The sequence below is a fragment of the Nannobrachium achirus genome (assembly GCF_963921795.1).
Source record: "Nannobrachium achirus genome assembly, chromosome: 18".
NCBI lineage: Eukaryota > Metazoa > Chordata > Actinopteri > Myctophiformes > Myctophidae > Nannobrachium > Nannobrachium achirus.
Window position 1 is genome coordinate 20378486 of NC_137825.1, and position 17373 is coordinate 20395858.

A 17373-nucleotide genomic window follows, 5' to 3' on the forward strand; every position below is an offset into this window, starting at 1 on the left:
ATTCAAACGGAGCTCTTATGTTCAGAACTCTCTCTCGCAACAAATGGTTTGAATTATTTCGAGAGGTTTATTTTTTCCCCCCCTCCTCCTCTCTCTCGCTGGGCTTTCATTGTTTGAAGCATGCAAATCCCACCAGACCAGATCTTTGTTTCTCATTAGGAGGTAAATAGAGCAGGCCAAAAGCTCATATGTTTATTATACACGGGAGGGCACGGTCGCAGCACTCTCTCTCCAGTTCGGCAACAAAGGAGCCCGTTTGTTTTCTTGACCTTTTTTTTTGTTAGCAGATGCTGCAACCAAATACATGTCAAATATGTCAGAGACTCGCCGCTTCTGACATACGTATTTGGCATGTACAGTACGTGTCATCGAAGCAAGACTCCATTCAGCTAGTGAGACGTGTACATGTAATGATACCGTTACGCACACAGGGACTTTACTAAATACTCTACATGGGTGGGCGATTGCTGGTGAATGGAAGCAAACTAGGGCATTCACGGATAGTGATTTTTTTGTATTCGAATTATTCAACCTCAAAGTAATCGAATAGTCGAATATTCGACAGGACAGTCCAAACTGTCAAATATTAAGTAAGCAAGAGGCGAACATAGTGAAAATAGCAGATCTACATGCTCACAACGCCTCGCGTTGCGAGGTGTTGTGAGCATGTAGATCTGCTATTTTCACAATATTTATCTGTGGAACCAAGTCACATTAAATGTAATACCTACAATTCCAAGTGCTTTTCAGGGTGGGGGTCCCCAGTTCAAATATGTTTATTTTGGGGGTCACGGCCTAAAAAGGTTTGAGAACCCCTGGTATAGAGCATTAACAAATTCATCCACCAGGGGCATTGACAGCTCATTCTTATGACTTCCTATCTAGCCAAGGTTTATAAAGTATATCTTTTTTTAAATTGAAAACAATAAAAACAGCGAATATTCGATTTCGGTGAACAACGTCGAATAGTGACTTTGATATTCTAATATTCGAATATTTTAATATTTGGTGAATGCCCTAAAGCAAACCAGTGAGAATTATGCATTTTTACGCATTATTACGCATTACGCATTATCATATTCTCATAATGGGCATCTATTGGTTCCCGATAGTTCCATCCCGCAAAACTTGCGTGATTGCAGATCTACAGCTCACAACGCATAGCGATGCGACGGGTTGTCAATTATACATTTTCTTTTATTAAGGTTAAGTGGCTAATAGGCTCTAATTGTGTCCAACTGACATTGTCGAAAAGACCCTCCGCCATATTTCTTCTTTTTTTTGTACCTTTCGTCTCTTTTCTTTCCTTGAGAGATAGCCAGTCCCCGGCACTGCGATGGCGGTGCGTTGACCCCATGTTAAAGCCCCAGAGGTGAGATGTGTGATAGAGGCCCTTAGCACTGATAAGGCCATCAGGCCTGATAAGTAACACCCCTCCACCCCCAAGCACCAAGCTACTACCACCGCCGCCATGGCTTCCATTAGCCCCAGCAGAGGGACGTCTCATGCACGCCCATTCTGTGGCGTCAGTTCAGAAAAAGCTAAGGTATGGCAAGTTGGCAACATGACTGGTGTCTTGCACGCATGCCTTCGCGCACGTGCAAGACACCAGTCATGTTGCCATACCTTAGCAACAGGCATGATACATTTATTTTAAGAAGTACATTTTATTGCTTTCAAGTTGCCCGTACCGAGCAAGTGCTCATTTCAGAGGGGACGCAACAACTGTCTATAAACACAACACCATAGACATATCTGTCTAAACACCTGAACGTGGCCAGCACGCTCTGTCTTCTGTATGTGGAATGAAACAAGTGTGAAACCATAGACATATTTAATCATAACTATGTAGGTATTTGGATTTGGAGGTATGACATTTATTATTGCACAGCCCCAGAAAGTTAAATTGAGCTGTAATTAATCTTACCTGTCATTTTTATGGACAATTTACTTTTCGGGCAAGTGGGCATGACCTTCGGGCAAGTAGAACATGACCTGTACTTGACCTGTACTTGCCTGACGGGCAAGTGCCTCTGAGACCTTAGTGTCAACCCCTGTGGCATACCCTGCCATACCCAATTGACGCCCCTGCACCCGTTCCCTCCCTCCCTCCCTGTGCTGTGGGTGAACATCCTGTGTCCAACGCAAACCCCCGCAGATTGTTATCGGCGGCGATATTTATGAACTACACATGTTTGGGATTGTTTAACCTCTGGACCCCGTGCTGTAGGTACCGGTGCCGTCCCTGCGGGCCCGGCCCGAGCAGGAGACCTCTCGTCTGCCCTTGTAGACAGACTGAGATGGATGGAGGCGGAGGTTGTTACTGGAGGTGTGTAATGGAATGGCAGGCAGGCAGGCGGAGAGAAGGGGAGGCGCGGTCGGAAACCGACTGGATGAAAGCATGGGGTCAGCCCTGCCCTTGATAGCTAAGAGTGCACTTAACCCATTTAGGCCGAGAATTATTCAATGCTTTAGCTATTGAAAAATGGCAGATATACAAGCTTGTAGATCTGCTTTTTTTTTTTTTTTCGTGAAAATGTGTTCACATTTTTCGATATATTATTTTTCAAAGCAGACTTTTGTAACTCAAATCTCTGCTTCTGGGGGGGTCCCTGGAACAACATATTTTGAGATTGGTAGTCTGCGGCCAAATAAATTTCATTTTGGGGGTCCTTGACATGAAAAAGTTTGGGAACCACTGATTTAGAGGAAGAATTTGGAAGTCGGGTCAAAGATCGGGTCAAAGATATTCAAAGACGTGCACACATTTTCATGATTTTTCAAAAATAGTTAAAGCACAAAATAATGGTTAAAGTGGTTAAAATCTAACGCGACTCGGCCACGTTCCAGGTATTTTAGGGTTAAATCACAGCTAACTATACAGTATATACAGAATAGAATATTTTCCTTGATCACATTGTTGTGGCATGTAATGTCTTGTGTTTAGTGTCTAGGTCTTTTCCCCATTGTGTGGCTTTGTTATGATTTGAGGTCATGTTGATGCTGACATGTTTAGTGAACGCCACCCCATTGACATTGTTTTTCGCTTTGCATAAAAGAAAATGATTGCCCGAAGGCAAACAAGGAAATGGTTTCCCTAGATAAACACCATGTCAAAGTGTGCATTGATGGACTATATAATGAACTGGAACACAATATGACAGGATTTCAAACTGAATAGGATCACAGTAGCAATGCTGAGTATTGGGTGTACAGTATATATCGTCGTTGACGGGTGAAAACCTTGTATCTCCAAAACCGTTTGTTTTGCATTTATCATTTAAAAAACATTCAAACTAGTGAAAACAGACGATCTATAAGCACACAACGCCTCGCGGCACCGCGAGGCGTTGTGTGCTTGTAGATCTGCTGTTTTCACAACTTTTGTGTGGCGGCCTTGTATGATGAAGCAGGGCTTTACTTTGGAAAAGATTGTACACATTTGAAACGATGTATAAATCTAAGCGGGTGTAAAATCTAGGGACAATTTGAGGTGTAAGGCAACACTGTAAAACAGTGTTTCCCTTTTCTAAACCGTGTTTCTTCACAACCTATCAACGCATTTCGCTTAAAGAGCTAAGACAAAAAACGGCAATAAGACGACAAATTTGTAGGAAATCCTTTTGGGAGTTAGTTTGGAGGAAGCCCTAGTTAGTTACCGTAAAGACGACGCCTTGACTGGCAGGTTTAAACAATATTTTATCAGCTGATTTACCAAACCCTCAGACACACAGAAGAGAGAGAGAAGGAAATGAAGTAGTTTAAGATTAAATAAAAACACCTCCCACGCTTAATGGTTCAGTGAAAATAAAGTAACGCCGTTCGTTGTCTGTGTGGAGTAAATTCCCAGAGGCAGCAGCACCACCGTAGCAACTTCTGTCTCTCTGTAGTGCGTGTGTGTGTGTTGTTTGTGTGTGTGTGTGTGCGTGCTCCTGTGTTTGTGGCATGTCATGGTTGAATAGGAATGCTGCATTCTCATGGGAGCTTCAGTAGCCACCGGTACAGGTTATTTATTCGCCTAATCTGTCCTCCGCCGCTATAGCAGGCGGTCAGCCTCTCTCTATCTCTCTCTCAGTGGCGTCCGTTCAGAAAAAAGCTGAGGTATGGCAACATGACTGGTGTCTTGCACGCGCGCCTTTACCTCAGCAACAGGCATGATACATTTATTTTAAGGGTTAAGATTTTTTCCCCCCTGTTTCTACGGTTTCTTGGGCTGGATTTGGCAGCCTGGAATGGTTGTTCAAGTGCAGCTAAACTTGGCGTGTTAGTAAATGTACCACACAATTAACAATAATGCATTGCACCTGTGCGGCTGACCTGCGGAACCTGGGAATATACCATTTTGTTAAGATGGGGAGAATATAATTATAATACCTTGTTAAAGTGACCATTTTGTAAAATGTTGCATTTGTAGTTATTTTACTGTAATTCAACAACATAATAACCAGCACAGATAGACAAAGAGACATTCATTATAAGTAACGTTTATTTTCCCCCCTGGACCCAGGGTATGGCAGCTGCATACCCCTGCCATACCCGATTGACGCCCCTGCTCTCTCTCCCGCTCTCCCTCTCTCTCCAGCCGGTCGAGGGAGAAGAGTGAGGAGTGAGAGAGAGAGAGGTCGCTATCAGGCACACATTATCATATTAATAATAACCCGCAGTAGTTATCAGCCTACACATCTTTGGCGTGGCAGCTTCCTGTTGGACAGCACCTGAGGTGCGTTGCGGGGAGGGGGGGGATAGGCATGGGGGAGATGGACATTCGGGGTGGGGAGGGCATGGGGGAGAGGGAAGAGGGACATTCAGTGTACATGACCCTTTGGGGCCACCTCAAGGGCAGGGGTGTTACAAGCTTGGGGGGAAAAGTGGGACTGAGTTACTTGGGCCCAAGGTGGAGGGGAAGTCGTGAAAATGTGTGCCAATCTGAATTGATTATATGTATTTTTTTAAGTGAACATTTGTAACTCGATTTTTGCTTCCGGGGGAATTGGGAAACATAGGTTTTTCAAAAAACCTTAGAAGGATTTGAAATATTCAAAGACTTGCAAATTTACACGATTTTTACAAGCTCGCAGCGCTGCACTCTGTGCCGCACTGTGAGCTTTTATATCTGCTATTTTTCAATGGTTAAAGGACAAAATAATTTGTAATAATGCGTTCCCAGTCTAAATGGGTTAAACCCCCTCGTCCTATGAAGAACATTCTTGGGGCGCCATCCTTGTACCCAGGGCCCAGAATTTGGTGCGACACCCCTGGGCAGTGGGCAGCCACCTCAAGGGCACCCACTGCTCCCCACCCCACCAGCGGCTTCACTTGATCAATTACTCGCTCTCTCATTCAACCGCCCTCACCCACGAACAGCCCGTCCCGTCCCCCCCGTCCTGTAATGTATGCTGTAGTAGTAATCTGGGTGGAAGCACTTGAGCTGAATGCCAGATGTTGTTTTTACTAGGCGTTTATGAAAGCTGTGTTGAATTGCCCCAGCTATGTCTTGGACGGGGAGAAAAACAATAACGGAGGAAAAAATAATAATCAATTAACAAAGAACATGTCAGATGCCACATACTGTACGTATATCCTACTATGGAAGTGCTAAATCTTGGCCTCGGTGCGTGCGTGTGAGTATAGCTGTAGTTCACCTATTTAGAGCGTTGCATAGCGCAGTGGTTCTCAAACGTTTTTTTGGCTGCAGTACCCCTCCTTATACTGATTTCTGAAGCTGAGTACCCCCTTCCCCTGACTACAGCATTTTGCTAGGAAGATTGACATCCAAAGTCCAATTCCCATGCCAATATATAAATATAAAACAGCATAATGGCAAATAAACATTGCTTTCTATTCAACAACAGTTGTGCTAATAGGTATTGATGTAATTTGGTTTAATCATTTAACAACTGAGCAGGTTCACACAAAGTTTGTCAATGTTTTATCATTGACCATAAGACTAAAATACACATTCCCATTTCCTAGTTTCTCACGTACAGGTGCCACGGTGCACCACACGGTGCCATGCTGTGAGCTTGTATATCTGCTATTTTTCAATAGCTAAATTATAAAATAATTAAGGCCCCTCCACCTTGGGCCCCTTGTAACTCAGCCCCCCCCCCCCCCTTGTGACGCCCCTGCAAGTTGGTCAAGGGTGCCTTTCAGCAGGGGTGTTGAGCTGTGAGGAATAGGGTGTTCCTCTGCCCACACTACTGCTCACTGGCAGGTATCAGATGAAGCTATTGCTTTTAGTGCCATTGAATGGAATATTTTTGTTGAAATAAGAGTACACAGTGCAACTTTAAAAAATAAATCTAAGCGGATAAAATATAGGCTTTTTTCCATTGTGGTTCATTTTACAAGTGTGTGGAGAATTCGTGCAGGAATGAATGACGAAAGTTTAGGTTGAATTCCTTCCACCTAAACTTCCATTTACTTACAGTAGGTGATTTATTTTTTCTATTTTCTATAATTATTTCATTAATAATTATCAATGTCCTGCTGTTTACACCCTGCAGTTCATGAACTTGACAGGAATCGTACATAAATCCCTCACAACCTTGTCATGTTGTGTTTCAAAATAAATCCACAGCCATTTTAAATCAGTCTCTCTTTTCAGATTGCTGCACGCCCTCAAAATAAAAGAACCGCTTATTGAAACGCTCCGAACGGATGAGGAAATCACAGGTCTTGTTGTTAAATGACTTGTCAGGGCCAGCTCTACCCGGCACCCCCACACCCCCTCCCCAACCCGCCCAGTGTCAAACACAATTCAATTTCTAGCTTGGGCTAACACGGTCAAGGAAATGCCTATTCCCTGAATGGCCTGAGGGAGTTTAGGGCTTTTCAGCTGATCAACTTTTATTAACCTTTCGCGCGGAGGTTTGCGGCGCACAGAGTTTAGATTTCTTTGGGAAACTCATAAAAGGGGTTCTTTCCTACTGAGTCCCTTGTGTCCGTTGTGACACAGCGCTCAACAACTCCTTGACGCAGCGGAGGGGGAAAAAAAAGAAACATTGTGTGAGCTTGTTGTGCTTTGTTAACTCATTAAGAGCCCCTGAAATTAACAGATTAAAATGTCCACGATGCCTCCCTCAGGCTGCATTCACTCCCGTTGTCTTATTTTGAAGGCCAGAAGTCCACAGCGTAAACACTTACGGTCTGACGTCATCGCGTCCTTCACCGGAATCGATCATTGTTTACGTGGTGTCATGGCGGATCAGATCGATGCTTTTCAACATGTGTTTTATAAGCGAGCATCTATTGCCATCTTCGCTTCTAAAGTGTTGTTTTGAGATAATGGACATTAAAGATGAGATCCCCCGTCTGCCTCAATGTTATGGGATTACTATTTTGTGCTCGTGGAGCCGTGATGATGATAAATCAGCAACGGAGATCGGCTCGGGACCTTCTGCCATTGTACACGGTAGGATAACCGCCGTTACAGTAATATATTACTTTTCGCGAGATATCTCGGGAATGGCACTAAATCGGTTAACAATATTATTCCAGCGTCAAGGCCCGGCTAGTTCTCCAAATGTATCATCGATTTCACCACCCTTCCATGCCTAGCTTTGCGCTTTGAACGCATGAAACATTCCTAAACCGGTTTGAGTTAGAAAGGAGAAATTGATTATTAATAGTGGCGACTGATAAAGATGTAATAGCATACAATGACAGTACAGAAGAGGTCTTCAACAGGGGGTCCTCAGAGTTAATATAGGGGGTCCTCCAAATCTTCCAATCCTTTTTTCTATTAACAACTTAACCCTAGTGTATAGCAGATCTACAAGCTCTGTGAGCTTGTAGATCGGCTATTTTCGGCAAAGAGGTTTTGTGTAAAGGGGGAAAAAGAGCAGACTAAGTACAGAGTAAAAGGTCAAGTTTTAAGGCAATGACGGCGTAAGTGGTTAAATCGCTTAAAACACGAATTGACATGAATCCAAAATACACTGATGATTGTGCTGTCAAACAATGAAACTATATGGAATCTGTGAGAAGGTTGTGGGGGGGGTCCCTGCTTCATCTCTCTCTCAACTAAGTGATCTATGAGAAGGTTGTGGGGGATCCCTGCTTCATCTCTCTCAACTAAGGGGTCCTTGGCCTGAAAACGTTGAAGACCTGCAGTTTGAGGAACTTGGCCTCAGTCAACAACAACAACAACGTGCAACAGAAATCAGTCATCACGGACGACTTCATGGAGACTGCATCCCAGCTATGCATGCTTGGAGCAGATCTAAGCCACACTAGCTGGCTCCTGTCACTTATGGTGTGAAGGGGGGCAAAAAATAGAAAGTGTGAAGCTTTGAAAAATGCCCTTTGCATGAAGTGTATATTTCCTCTTTCATTTTGCTTGGCAAGAAATTGTAGGCTCCCTGCACCCCTGACTGGGCTTTGGATTATTAGCTTAAGCTCTCTAAAAATATCCCTTTGACTCTATGACTCTCTGACAGCAGCAGCAGCATCTCTCACATCCTGATAGCTTTATACCGGACTGGAAAATCCTCTGCGTTAATTTAACTCTGAGAGTGAACAAATGAACCCAAATGGAGTCCAAATGGTTAACATTTTGTACACTCTGAGTTACAACTGGAAGAATTAACACCGGGGAATTTACTGTGTAATGACTTTGGCCATTCTCATCCCAGCTTATCTTTTACCTCGTTTGCCCACCAAGGAGAAGTCATGGACCCCTGAATCTGCAAAACTCATCTTTTTAAACTACCGTCTCTATTTAAAGGACCGTTAACATAGCTTATTGTGATATCATTTGTCATTGAATAAATGGTCAAGTTCGAATTTTTCACCAGGGCCATTTTTTGGCTTTATTTATTATCATTATTATTATACTTATTAATCATATTCTTTTCTTTTCTTTTTAGTATTTATTTTATTAAATGGAGGGGGGCTTTATGACTTCATTGATAGAACTGTAGACTGACAGGAAATTGTGGAGAGAGATGGGGAGTGACACACAGCAAAGGTCGTCGGGAACGGGATTGGAACCGGCAACACGCTGTCAGGCTGGCATTGCAGCCTAGGGTGCCTGGACTACCACGCCTGCGGAAAAAATGTAATAATTTAAACAAGGATGATGTAACTTTGACTAAACATAACGGCACAATGGTCAAGAGATTTTGATTATATACCGCTGGCGGACACCAGTCAAATAAGTATGTAGGGTTTCAGTAAATTACTTAAGATTATATTTTAGAATAGAGTATTGTGATATGGACGATGGCTAATTTAAGCAGTCACATCTGGCCTGTGTAATTAAATTCTGTGCTGTTTGAATACACACCTGTTGTGCATTTTATCTAATAGATGTGTACAGTATGTATCAGCCATCCCCACACACTTTCAAGAGGCCGCACATAGCGTCACATCTCCATCTGCTCTGGCTTGTACCATCTTGCCTGCCCGCTCTGCACTAAACATGTTTGTGCCATCCACCTGACTTTGTCCCCGAGAAGAGTGTGAGGAACCCCCAGCAAAGCCACAGAGGTGGCATGTGGCAAACTACTGCAACCATCAAATGGGGCTGTGTGCAATCACTGCTATCACTTAACAAAATGTGTTGCTTTTCTGAGAACTGAGGGGCTTTGTCTCTCAAAGTATGTGTCATTGTAGTGACAGCTGCACAGTAGAAGCACACAGTCCGTCATCTGGGCTGCCAACCAGTCATATACTGTACTGTACCACATGCTTGTATAATATACAAAGGCAAAACATTTGTCATTTAATGAACACAGGCCTACGGTGTATGCCATTGAGGAGTATTTACAGTTTGTATTGACTGTTTAGTAGATATAGTAACTGCATCGAAGAATCGATTCTAATTTGCAACGATCTACTATATTGTGATGCAAACAGCAAAATATCGTATCGTTTGACTTTGTATCGTATTGAATCCTTTTGCAATGCAAATAATAGTATCAAATCATTTTACAATGCAAATAACCGATTGTATCAATACTAAGTACTTGTGCATTGTATTTTTTAGCATTACATTTGGTTTATCGATAAATGTGTGTATCTCCGTGCTCATGTCAAGGTGCAGGTTTGTCCCCATGTATTTGCCAGAGAATCAGTGTTTACTTATTTATATCCATAATAATACATTGTTCCCTTAAAGAACATGCACTCTACACGTTTCACACAGATAATTAGTTTTTGCTAAATAGTTTCTGTATGAATTTTAAATCATTGGATCAAATCGTATCACCGTGAATAAACCAATATCGTCCATGTATATCGTACCGTCAACCATGTATCGTGATACGTATTGTATCACTGCCAAAGTGTATCGTTACGCCCCTACTGTTTAGTCAACAGTTTTTAGTCCTTGTATTCAAAATATATTACATAATTGCCAAAGCAAGCTATTATCTTCTTCTAATATTTTATATGATCTATGAACCCTTTGCCTACCCATACAAATGAATAACACTTCATCACACAGGTGGCTAATAGAAATTGTTACAATTATTGCTTCTGCCAACACCCACTCCCTCTCCACAGACCTTCCTTGCTGTAAATGTTATATTTGCTAACTAGCGAGAGTGGAAGAGACGTGTGTGTGTGAGTGTGTGTGCGTGCGTGCCTCCCAGCAATGTTGTTATTCAGCCTTCATTCATGTGTCTCTTTTAAAGGCTTTTTTTGAAGAGTTTGAGATGAAATATCTCTGTTTTGACAAGACATTTGTCAAACTGCTGCTCGTGCCCCTGTAGAGATGCCTGGTACTCCTGCCTGTGATGGAATGTTCCTGAGGAGAAAAGTCAATAGTGGTTGTAAATAATGGAAACAAATGTGAGACCTAAATGTGAGATAAATGGAAGAACCGACATGGGCTGGGGGAGATGTGTAGAAAGACATCTCACCATTCCTCATTATAAAAGGTACTTTGAGTACTACTTAATTGGCTAGCAGATGCGCTTTGTGTGTGTGTGTGTGTGTGTGTGTAGTGTGTGCGCGCGCGTGCGTGCATGTGTGCGAGTGCGTGCCTGTGATGAATTGACATATTATCTGTGCTGTAATGTTGATCCAAGGCAGGGGGCCACAAGGCTTTCCTCCTGGGACCGGTAACCTTATTGTTTCGTGTCATCTCCTCCTTTGCTGTTTGAGGACCAGGTTGTCAACCTCTCCCCAAGGTCAAGCCGCCAGGCAAACACCCCTCCCTGTTCATATAATAGCATCATTTAGCATCATAGCATCGACTTATTGCTCTGTCTGGGGGGTCAGAAGTGAATTGAGTGGATGAAGTTGCCAGTCATGATGATTTGTGGCGTTAGATTACATTAACATGCAACGGCTTCGGCCATTGATTAAAAAATAAAGTCGGATAACCACTCTGCCGTTAGACTAAAGCGCCGCTAAGCGCTGATGTGTTTTCTGTGGCCGGTGGTGTTCAGTGTCAGTGTTGGGGATTCCCCTTGTATCAACACATTATTGTTGGTTTCAGTGGTAGTTTCATTGCCGCGGGCCGGAATGGCGTTACTTTCTCATGCCGCGGTGTTGTAAGTTGAGATGAAGTGGGGCCATAGATTAAATTGTAGGCTGCATGTCTACTAAATTAAGAGTTGTGCATAGCATAGCAGTACCAAGTTCACATTACTCACTCTCAGGTGACACTGCCACACGTGTGGCTGGCTGAAAGAAGTGAGATGTCTTTACTGTACTTATGTATGTCTGAGAGAGTGTGACATCCTCCTTACACTTTGTGCCTCCTATAATTAACTGCTCATTTTTCTTGTTTTCCTTTTTTAGGAGGCGGCCACTTTCGCCAAAGAGCAATGCTTTGAGGTGAGTTGACCGGCGGGGTTGCACACTAAACAGATCCTAAAGGTTTATTTTTGCTGATAATGAAGTTCTTTTTGAAAAATTGCAGATCTACAAGCTCGCAGCGCGGCACCGAGTGCAGCGCTGCGAGCTTGTAGATCTGCTATTTTTCAATAGCTAAAGCATAAAATAATGGTTAAAGTGGTTCAAATCAAACGCGACGCGGACACGTTCCCGGTCTTGAAGGCTTAAATTGTAGGCTGCATGTCTACTAAATTAAGAGTTGTGCATAGCATAGCAGTACCAAGTTCACATTACTCACTCTCAGGTGACACTGCCACACGTGTGGCTGGCTGAAAGAAGTGAGATGTCTTTACTGTACTTATGTATGTCTGAGAGAGTGTGACATCCTCCTTACACTTTGTGCCTCCTATAATTAACTGCTCATTTTTCTTGTTTTCCTTTTTTAGGAGGCGGCCACTTTCGCCAAAGAGCAATGCTTTGAGGTGAGTTGACCGGCGGGGTTGCACACTAAACAGATCCTAAAGGTTTATTTTTGCTGATAATGAAGTTCTTTTTTGGACAGTGATTGATGTGCTATTATACTCTCCAGGCCTTGCAGCAGTTGCCATGGCAACCTGGCAGTCGTCATGGTTTCTTTGTTCAGTGCAGCTCTCTGTTATGACGCACTCTGCTAGGTCTGCACCCAACATCGCCTACAGATGTTATTTATTGAATTTTGAAAAGCCTCTTGGGAAGCCGAGAAGTTGGGCATGGTTTCAAGCCTTCCTCTGCAGGCTCGGGGCTCGTCAGGTTGCCTGGTTAACCTGTTTTGAACGGGAACGCATTATTACTTTGACCATTATTTTATGCTTTAGCTATTGAAAAATAGCAGATATACAAGCTCACAGCCCGGCACCGAGTGCCGCGCTGCAAGCTTGTAGATCTGCTATTTTTTGGGGAAAAAATTGTGAAGATTTGGGCAAGGCTTTGAATATTTTTACCCCATTCTATAAATGTCGTCTAAATCCTTCGAAGGTTTTTTTTTTTTTTTTTTGAAAAATGCATGTTTCTACGTCAGTGGTTCTCAAACTCTTTCATGTCAAGGACCCCTAGAGTTATATTTTCATGTCAAGGACCCCTAGAGTTATATGTATTTGGCCGCCGACCCCCCGTCTCAATATATTATGTACCCCCCAAAAGCAAATATTTGAGTTACAAATGTTCACTTAAAAAAGATATATATTCAAAGATTTGTGCACATTTTCATGATTCTTTACAAATAGCAGATCGACAAGCTCGCAGCGCGCTGCAAGCTTGTATATCTGCTATTTTTCAATCGAAGTATAAAATAATTCAAGGTCTTAATGAATTAAAAAGGCTTCCTCATTAGCTTCATTGCACCCAGGGATGATATGTCTCCCCTTCAGCACTACTACACCACATTGTACTGCACACAGTAGTCTTTTAATAACCAACTCACAGCTACCTGTGGTTTTAGATTATGTAAATGAAAATTACAGGGCCCTATTAATACATACATAGAAGTGTGTGTGTGTTTCATGTGGGTTAGGAATGAATGTTCACTTAGCCTTAATTTTTTTTCTTTTTTGCGCTTTTCTTCTGCATACCCTTAACAACACTCATGCACTCCTCCTCTGTAAATAGGAAATCAAAAACCATAAATAGCCCTGTGCGTTTTGAATTGGGCTCAGGTATTTTAAGTGCCGTCTCTCTTTTCAAAGGTAGAGCTTGAATATGGCTCAGCTCTGTGTGAATAATTGTCATCCAGAATCACTTACGGTGTGATCAACGTGACCGGAATAGAAATGCAATCCCGATGGCAGTGACAGGTTTAAGAGAGGAGAAAGGATGAAAGGGATGGGGAGGGGGGGACTGGAGGGGGTGGGAGGGGGGCGGGTAGTGAAGCACGCATCACAAAAAATAAATATCGTCGTTGTCAGGTGGAAACCTTGTATGTCCAAGACCTTTCATTTTATATTTATCGTTTTCAAAATGTAAGATGAAGCAGGGCTTTACTTGGTGAAAAAACGTACAAACTTGAAACTTGGAGATACGAGGTTTCTGCCCGACAGTGACGATATACAGGGCAAGGAATGGACTCTCTTGGTACTAACAATTTTCTGATATTTTCTGTGTTAACTTGATTTGCCACAACGCTGCAAAATTGCATCGGATGAGTGTAATTTCTCAGATAACATTGCTATTATGTACTTTTATTTCTCAACGGTTTAGCAGTTCAAAAAGGTTTTGTTATCAAATTTTAGAATTTTTCATGACGGCCATTTGATAACAATTTGGCTCGGCGTTGTGTAAGCACCCTCCCTGTTTCATTGCTCAGACAAGATTTAAAAGTCATCGAGCTATAACAATGTGAGGCATTAAACTCTCACTTTGGGGGTCCAGCAGATAAATTCTCTCACAGCTACAGTACTATATATTATCACAAAAACGTTTCCGTTCACAGATGCACTGTAAAATCCATTTGGTTTCATTTGTAAACTCTGGGAGTTAAATGAGCAATTTGCTTAGTACGGCTGGGTCTGTGTTTGTTTTGTCGATACTGTACTGTTGTTTTTGAGAATGCTATTTGGAACTTGCTAGGGCATTACTACAGTATTTAACCACATTTTGGTCATGTCATGATAGGCGAATTCAGCCAAAATAGCAGATCTACAAGCTCACAGCCATTTCAGTGGATGTCCTTATCTGTCACAGTCGTCCTTTGAACGTCATTATTACTATGGTTTGTGTTCCACCGTCGTTTATATTTCAGGTTATCATCAAATAATGGTTTTAATAACACTTAAATGGTTATCAGTATTCCCTCCACCTGTTATCATGGTTGTTGTTTGTTTGATGATAAAAGTTGTGTTCTGAGTGTTCCTTAACGGCGAGTCATCTCATTATATAAATAGTCGCAATGAAAACATCAGTGTCTTTTTTTTCCCCCAGCTTAAATACAAGATAAAAGGCCCGTGCTCTCCAAAACAGCAATCAGTAGATCTGAACACACTGAGTAGCATGATTGGGATCTGCCTCCTTTAAATGCCCAAAGAAATATCTGCAGAGCAGCAGTAATTGAATCTCTCCCTGGCAGTCTTTCACAAACAGCCTTGCATCGGAGACGATCAATTCCTCATTGGCTTCAATACAGACACAGAATTTAACACCCTTATAAAACCTTTCATATTTCACGGTTTGTTGATTTATGCCTGATCAATTGCCTCACAATCACGTCCATTGCCATTTCTCAGCAGTAAACCAAATTGACCGTATAATTTGTCAATTCATTTGTTTTGGACCCACGTTCTAAATGTACATTCTTTTGTATTTTATATTGCCATAGGAAGCTTCCAAGTAAGTGGTTTATTTTGTGACCGAAGGTCGCAGTATACCATGAGAAATGTCATAGCTTGTCTCCGTCTGTGTCAGTCCTTCAGTCAGTCAGTACACATTTTTACAGTCTATTGGTTCCCTTGTCACTGTGACATCACTCTGACATCATTCTTAACAGAATGGGTTTGCTGCTCTGACATCACTCTCTGGCTTCATGTCCCTTTTATGCCCATACATGTATATAGTCGACAATGTGATGTCAGAACATGTCCATATATGGGCATTCCCAGATATGCCCTTAATATTGATGACACTTGGACAGGGATCTCCATATATGGGCATAAAACGGACAAGGATGTAATTCATTTGCAAGTGTGATCTGGGAATGCCCATATCAGGGCGAGGTCGCATGTTGCCCCGAGGCGTCTTACTAGTCTATACTAGGCAAAATGAGATTTGTGTGTCTGTGCGCAGGTGTCCGTTTAGTTCCGCCGTCCCCAACAATCTTAACCTACCACCTCTAGCCTCTTAGAACCTTTTAGGTCCTAAACCTTAGTGTAGTGCTTTTTATGTTCAGAGAACATAAAACCAAAGGGTGACAATGTACCCATGTCCTCTGTGGGTTTTGCATTCCATGTCTCAAGGAGTGCTTGTGGTTACGTTCAGTCACAGTGACAAATTGCCTCTCCCCCCTCCTCTTTTTTTTTTCTTTTTTTTTTAGCTATTGCCTATTGCCTGCTAACAGCCTCTGTATTAACCTCGCCATTAGCACTTACTTAGAGTGTTACACCCATTTTTCCTCTGCCCAAGGTCTCCCTGGACCTCTTAAGGCTGATTAAAGCACGTTTGGGAAACATTTAGAGGTGTTAAACCTCATTGGCTTGAGTGAGCCATGCAGTGTGGCTGCCTGGCTGGTAGTATTGGTGTGCAGCTTATCTCTCTGTGATTACTTGATTCTAGGGATGGGACGATAAGCGATATTATCGTCTAGTGTGATAAAAAAAACACTCGCGATAATCGTATCGTGGAGATTACATTTATCGTGACATCACTTGAGAGTGATTTTGTGATGTTTTGCCGAGCTGCATATCCGGCACCACTTAAACCCTCCATAATTGGTAAAAGGTACTTATAATATACGTACTTGATACAGTCTTTTTTTCACTCTCTCAGATGTATTTGCCAAAAAAATTGCCGATCTACAAGCTCACAACCCGTCGCGTTTGCGACGCGTTGTGAGCTTGTAGATCTGCTATTTTTCTGGTAAATGTTAATTATTTTGGAAAATGTTCAATTCTATGGAACATGTTCCGCCCCAGGATAATGGATTTTGATTATCACGATGATATCGTAAATCGCGATTTCTTTTGTCACAATAATCGTGATATGAAATCTTCATATCGTCCCATCCCTACTCGATTCACCGCTGAATTTGCTCAACCTAAAGACTCTTCAGTGTTTTCACATGCTGCGCGTGATGCTAGAGTGCATACCGACGCCCCTTTAATGTTAGCTCTTTGTGGGCTGTATTCTAAAAAATACACACCAAAAAAAAAAAAACATGCGTCCACCCCACTGCGAGGCGGCGATAAAGACATTCCACCTGCTCATAGTACATCATGATGAGTTAATAATAAAGTAGCACTGACAGGTGTGGGTTTTTTCATCCCTCGCTCGTGATCAAAGGCAAGCACTCTGGAGAGTTCTGTCGTCTCTAGGCGAGTATCTGTTCTGTGCAGATGCTGTGGGGAGATGGCCCGTTTCAGGAGGAGAATGATACAGTACACGCACCACCTATCCCTCTGGCTCGCAAAAGTAACTTCATCTGACAAGAGCATATCTCCATGGATAGCATAGCAGCAGCTATCTACACTCGGGGAACCTGTAGTGTGAATTGATTGATTGATTGATTGAAGAATGTATTCGAAGTTTGCATAGGAAAAGGTACAGTTTCATGACAGTACAGTTTCATGACAGTACGCCTCGCACCGCGAGGCGTTGTGTGCTTGTAGATCAGGCTGTTTTCACTACTTTTGTGCGACAGCCTTGTATGATGAAGTAGGGCTTTACTTTGCAAAAGAACATACACATTTGAAACTTGAAGATACAAGGTTTCCACCCGAAACGACGATAAGCTCAAGTAAGCACATGACTTTTAACTCATATAACATTGAATGACAGATAAAACACAGTACCATGCACTTATGCAGAGAAAATAAGAATGCAGAGAATCGCAAATAACATTGA

The 17373-nt window shown here is 42.4% G+C and overlaps 1 protein-coding gene across 1 annotated transcript in view; it reads left to right on the forward strand.

The window, feature by feature from the left end:
• adkb (adenosine kinase b) overlaps positions 1-17373 on the forward strand; it is a gene marked incomplete at its 5' end in the record, with an annotated part of 165196 nt that overhangs the window by 129639 nt on the left and 18184 nt on the right. The window contains one exon of the mRNA XM_080748188.1: positions 12237-12272. Coding sequence (XP_080604314.1) covers positions 12237-12272 — 36 coding nt within the window. The remainder of the gene's footprint in view (positions 1-12236; positions 12273-17373) is intronic.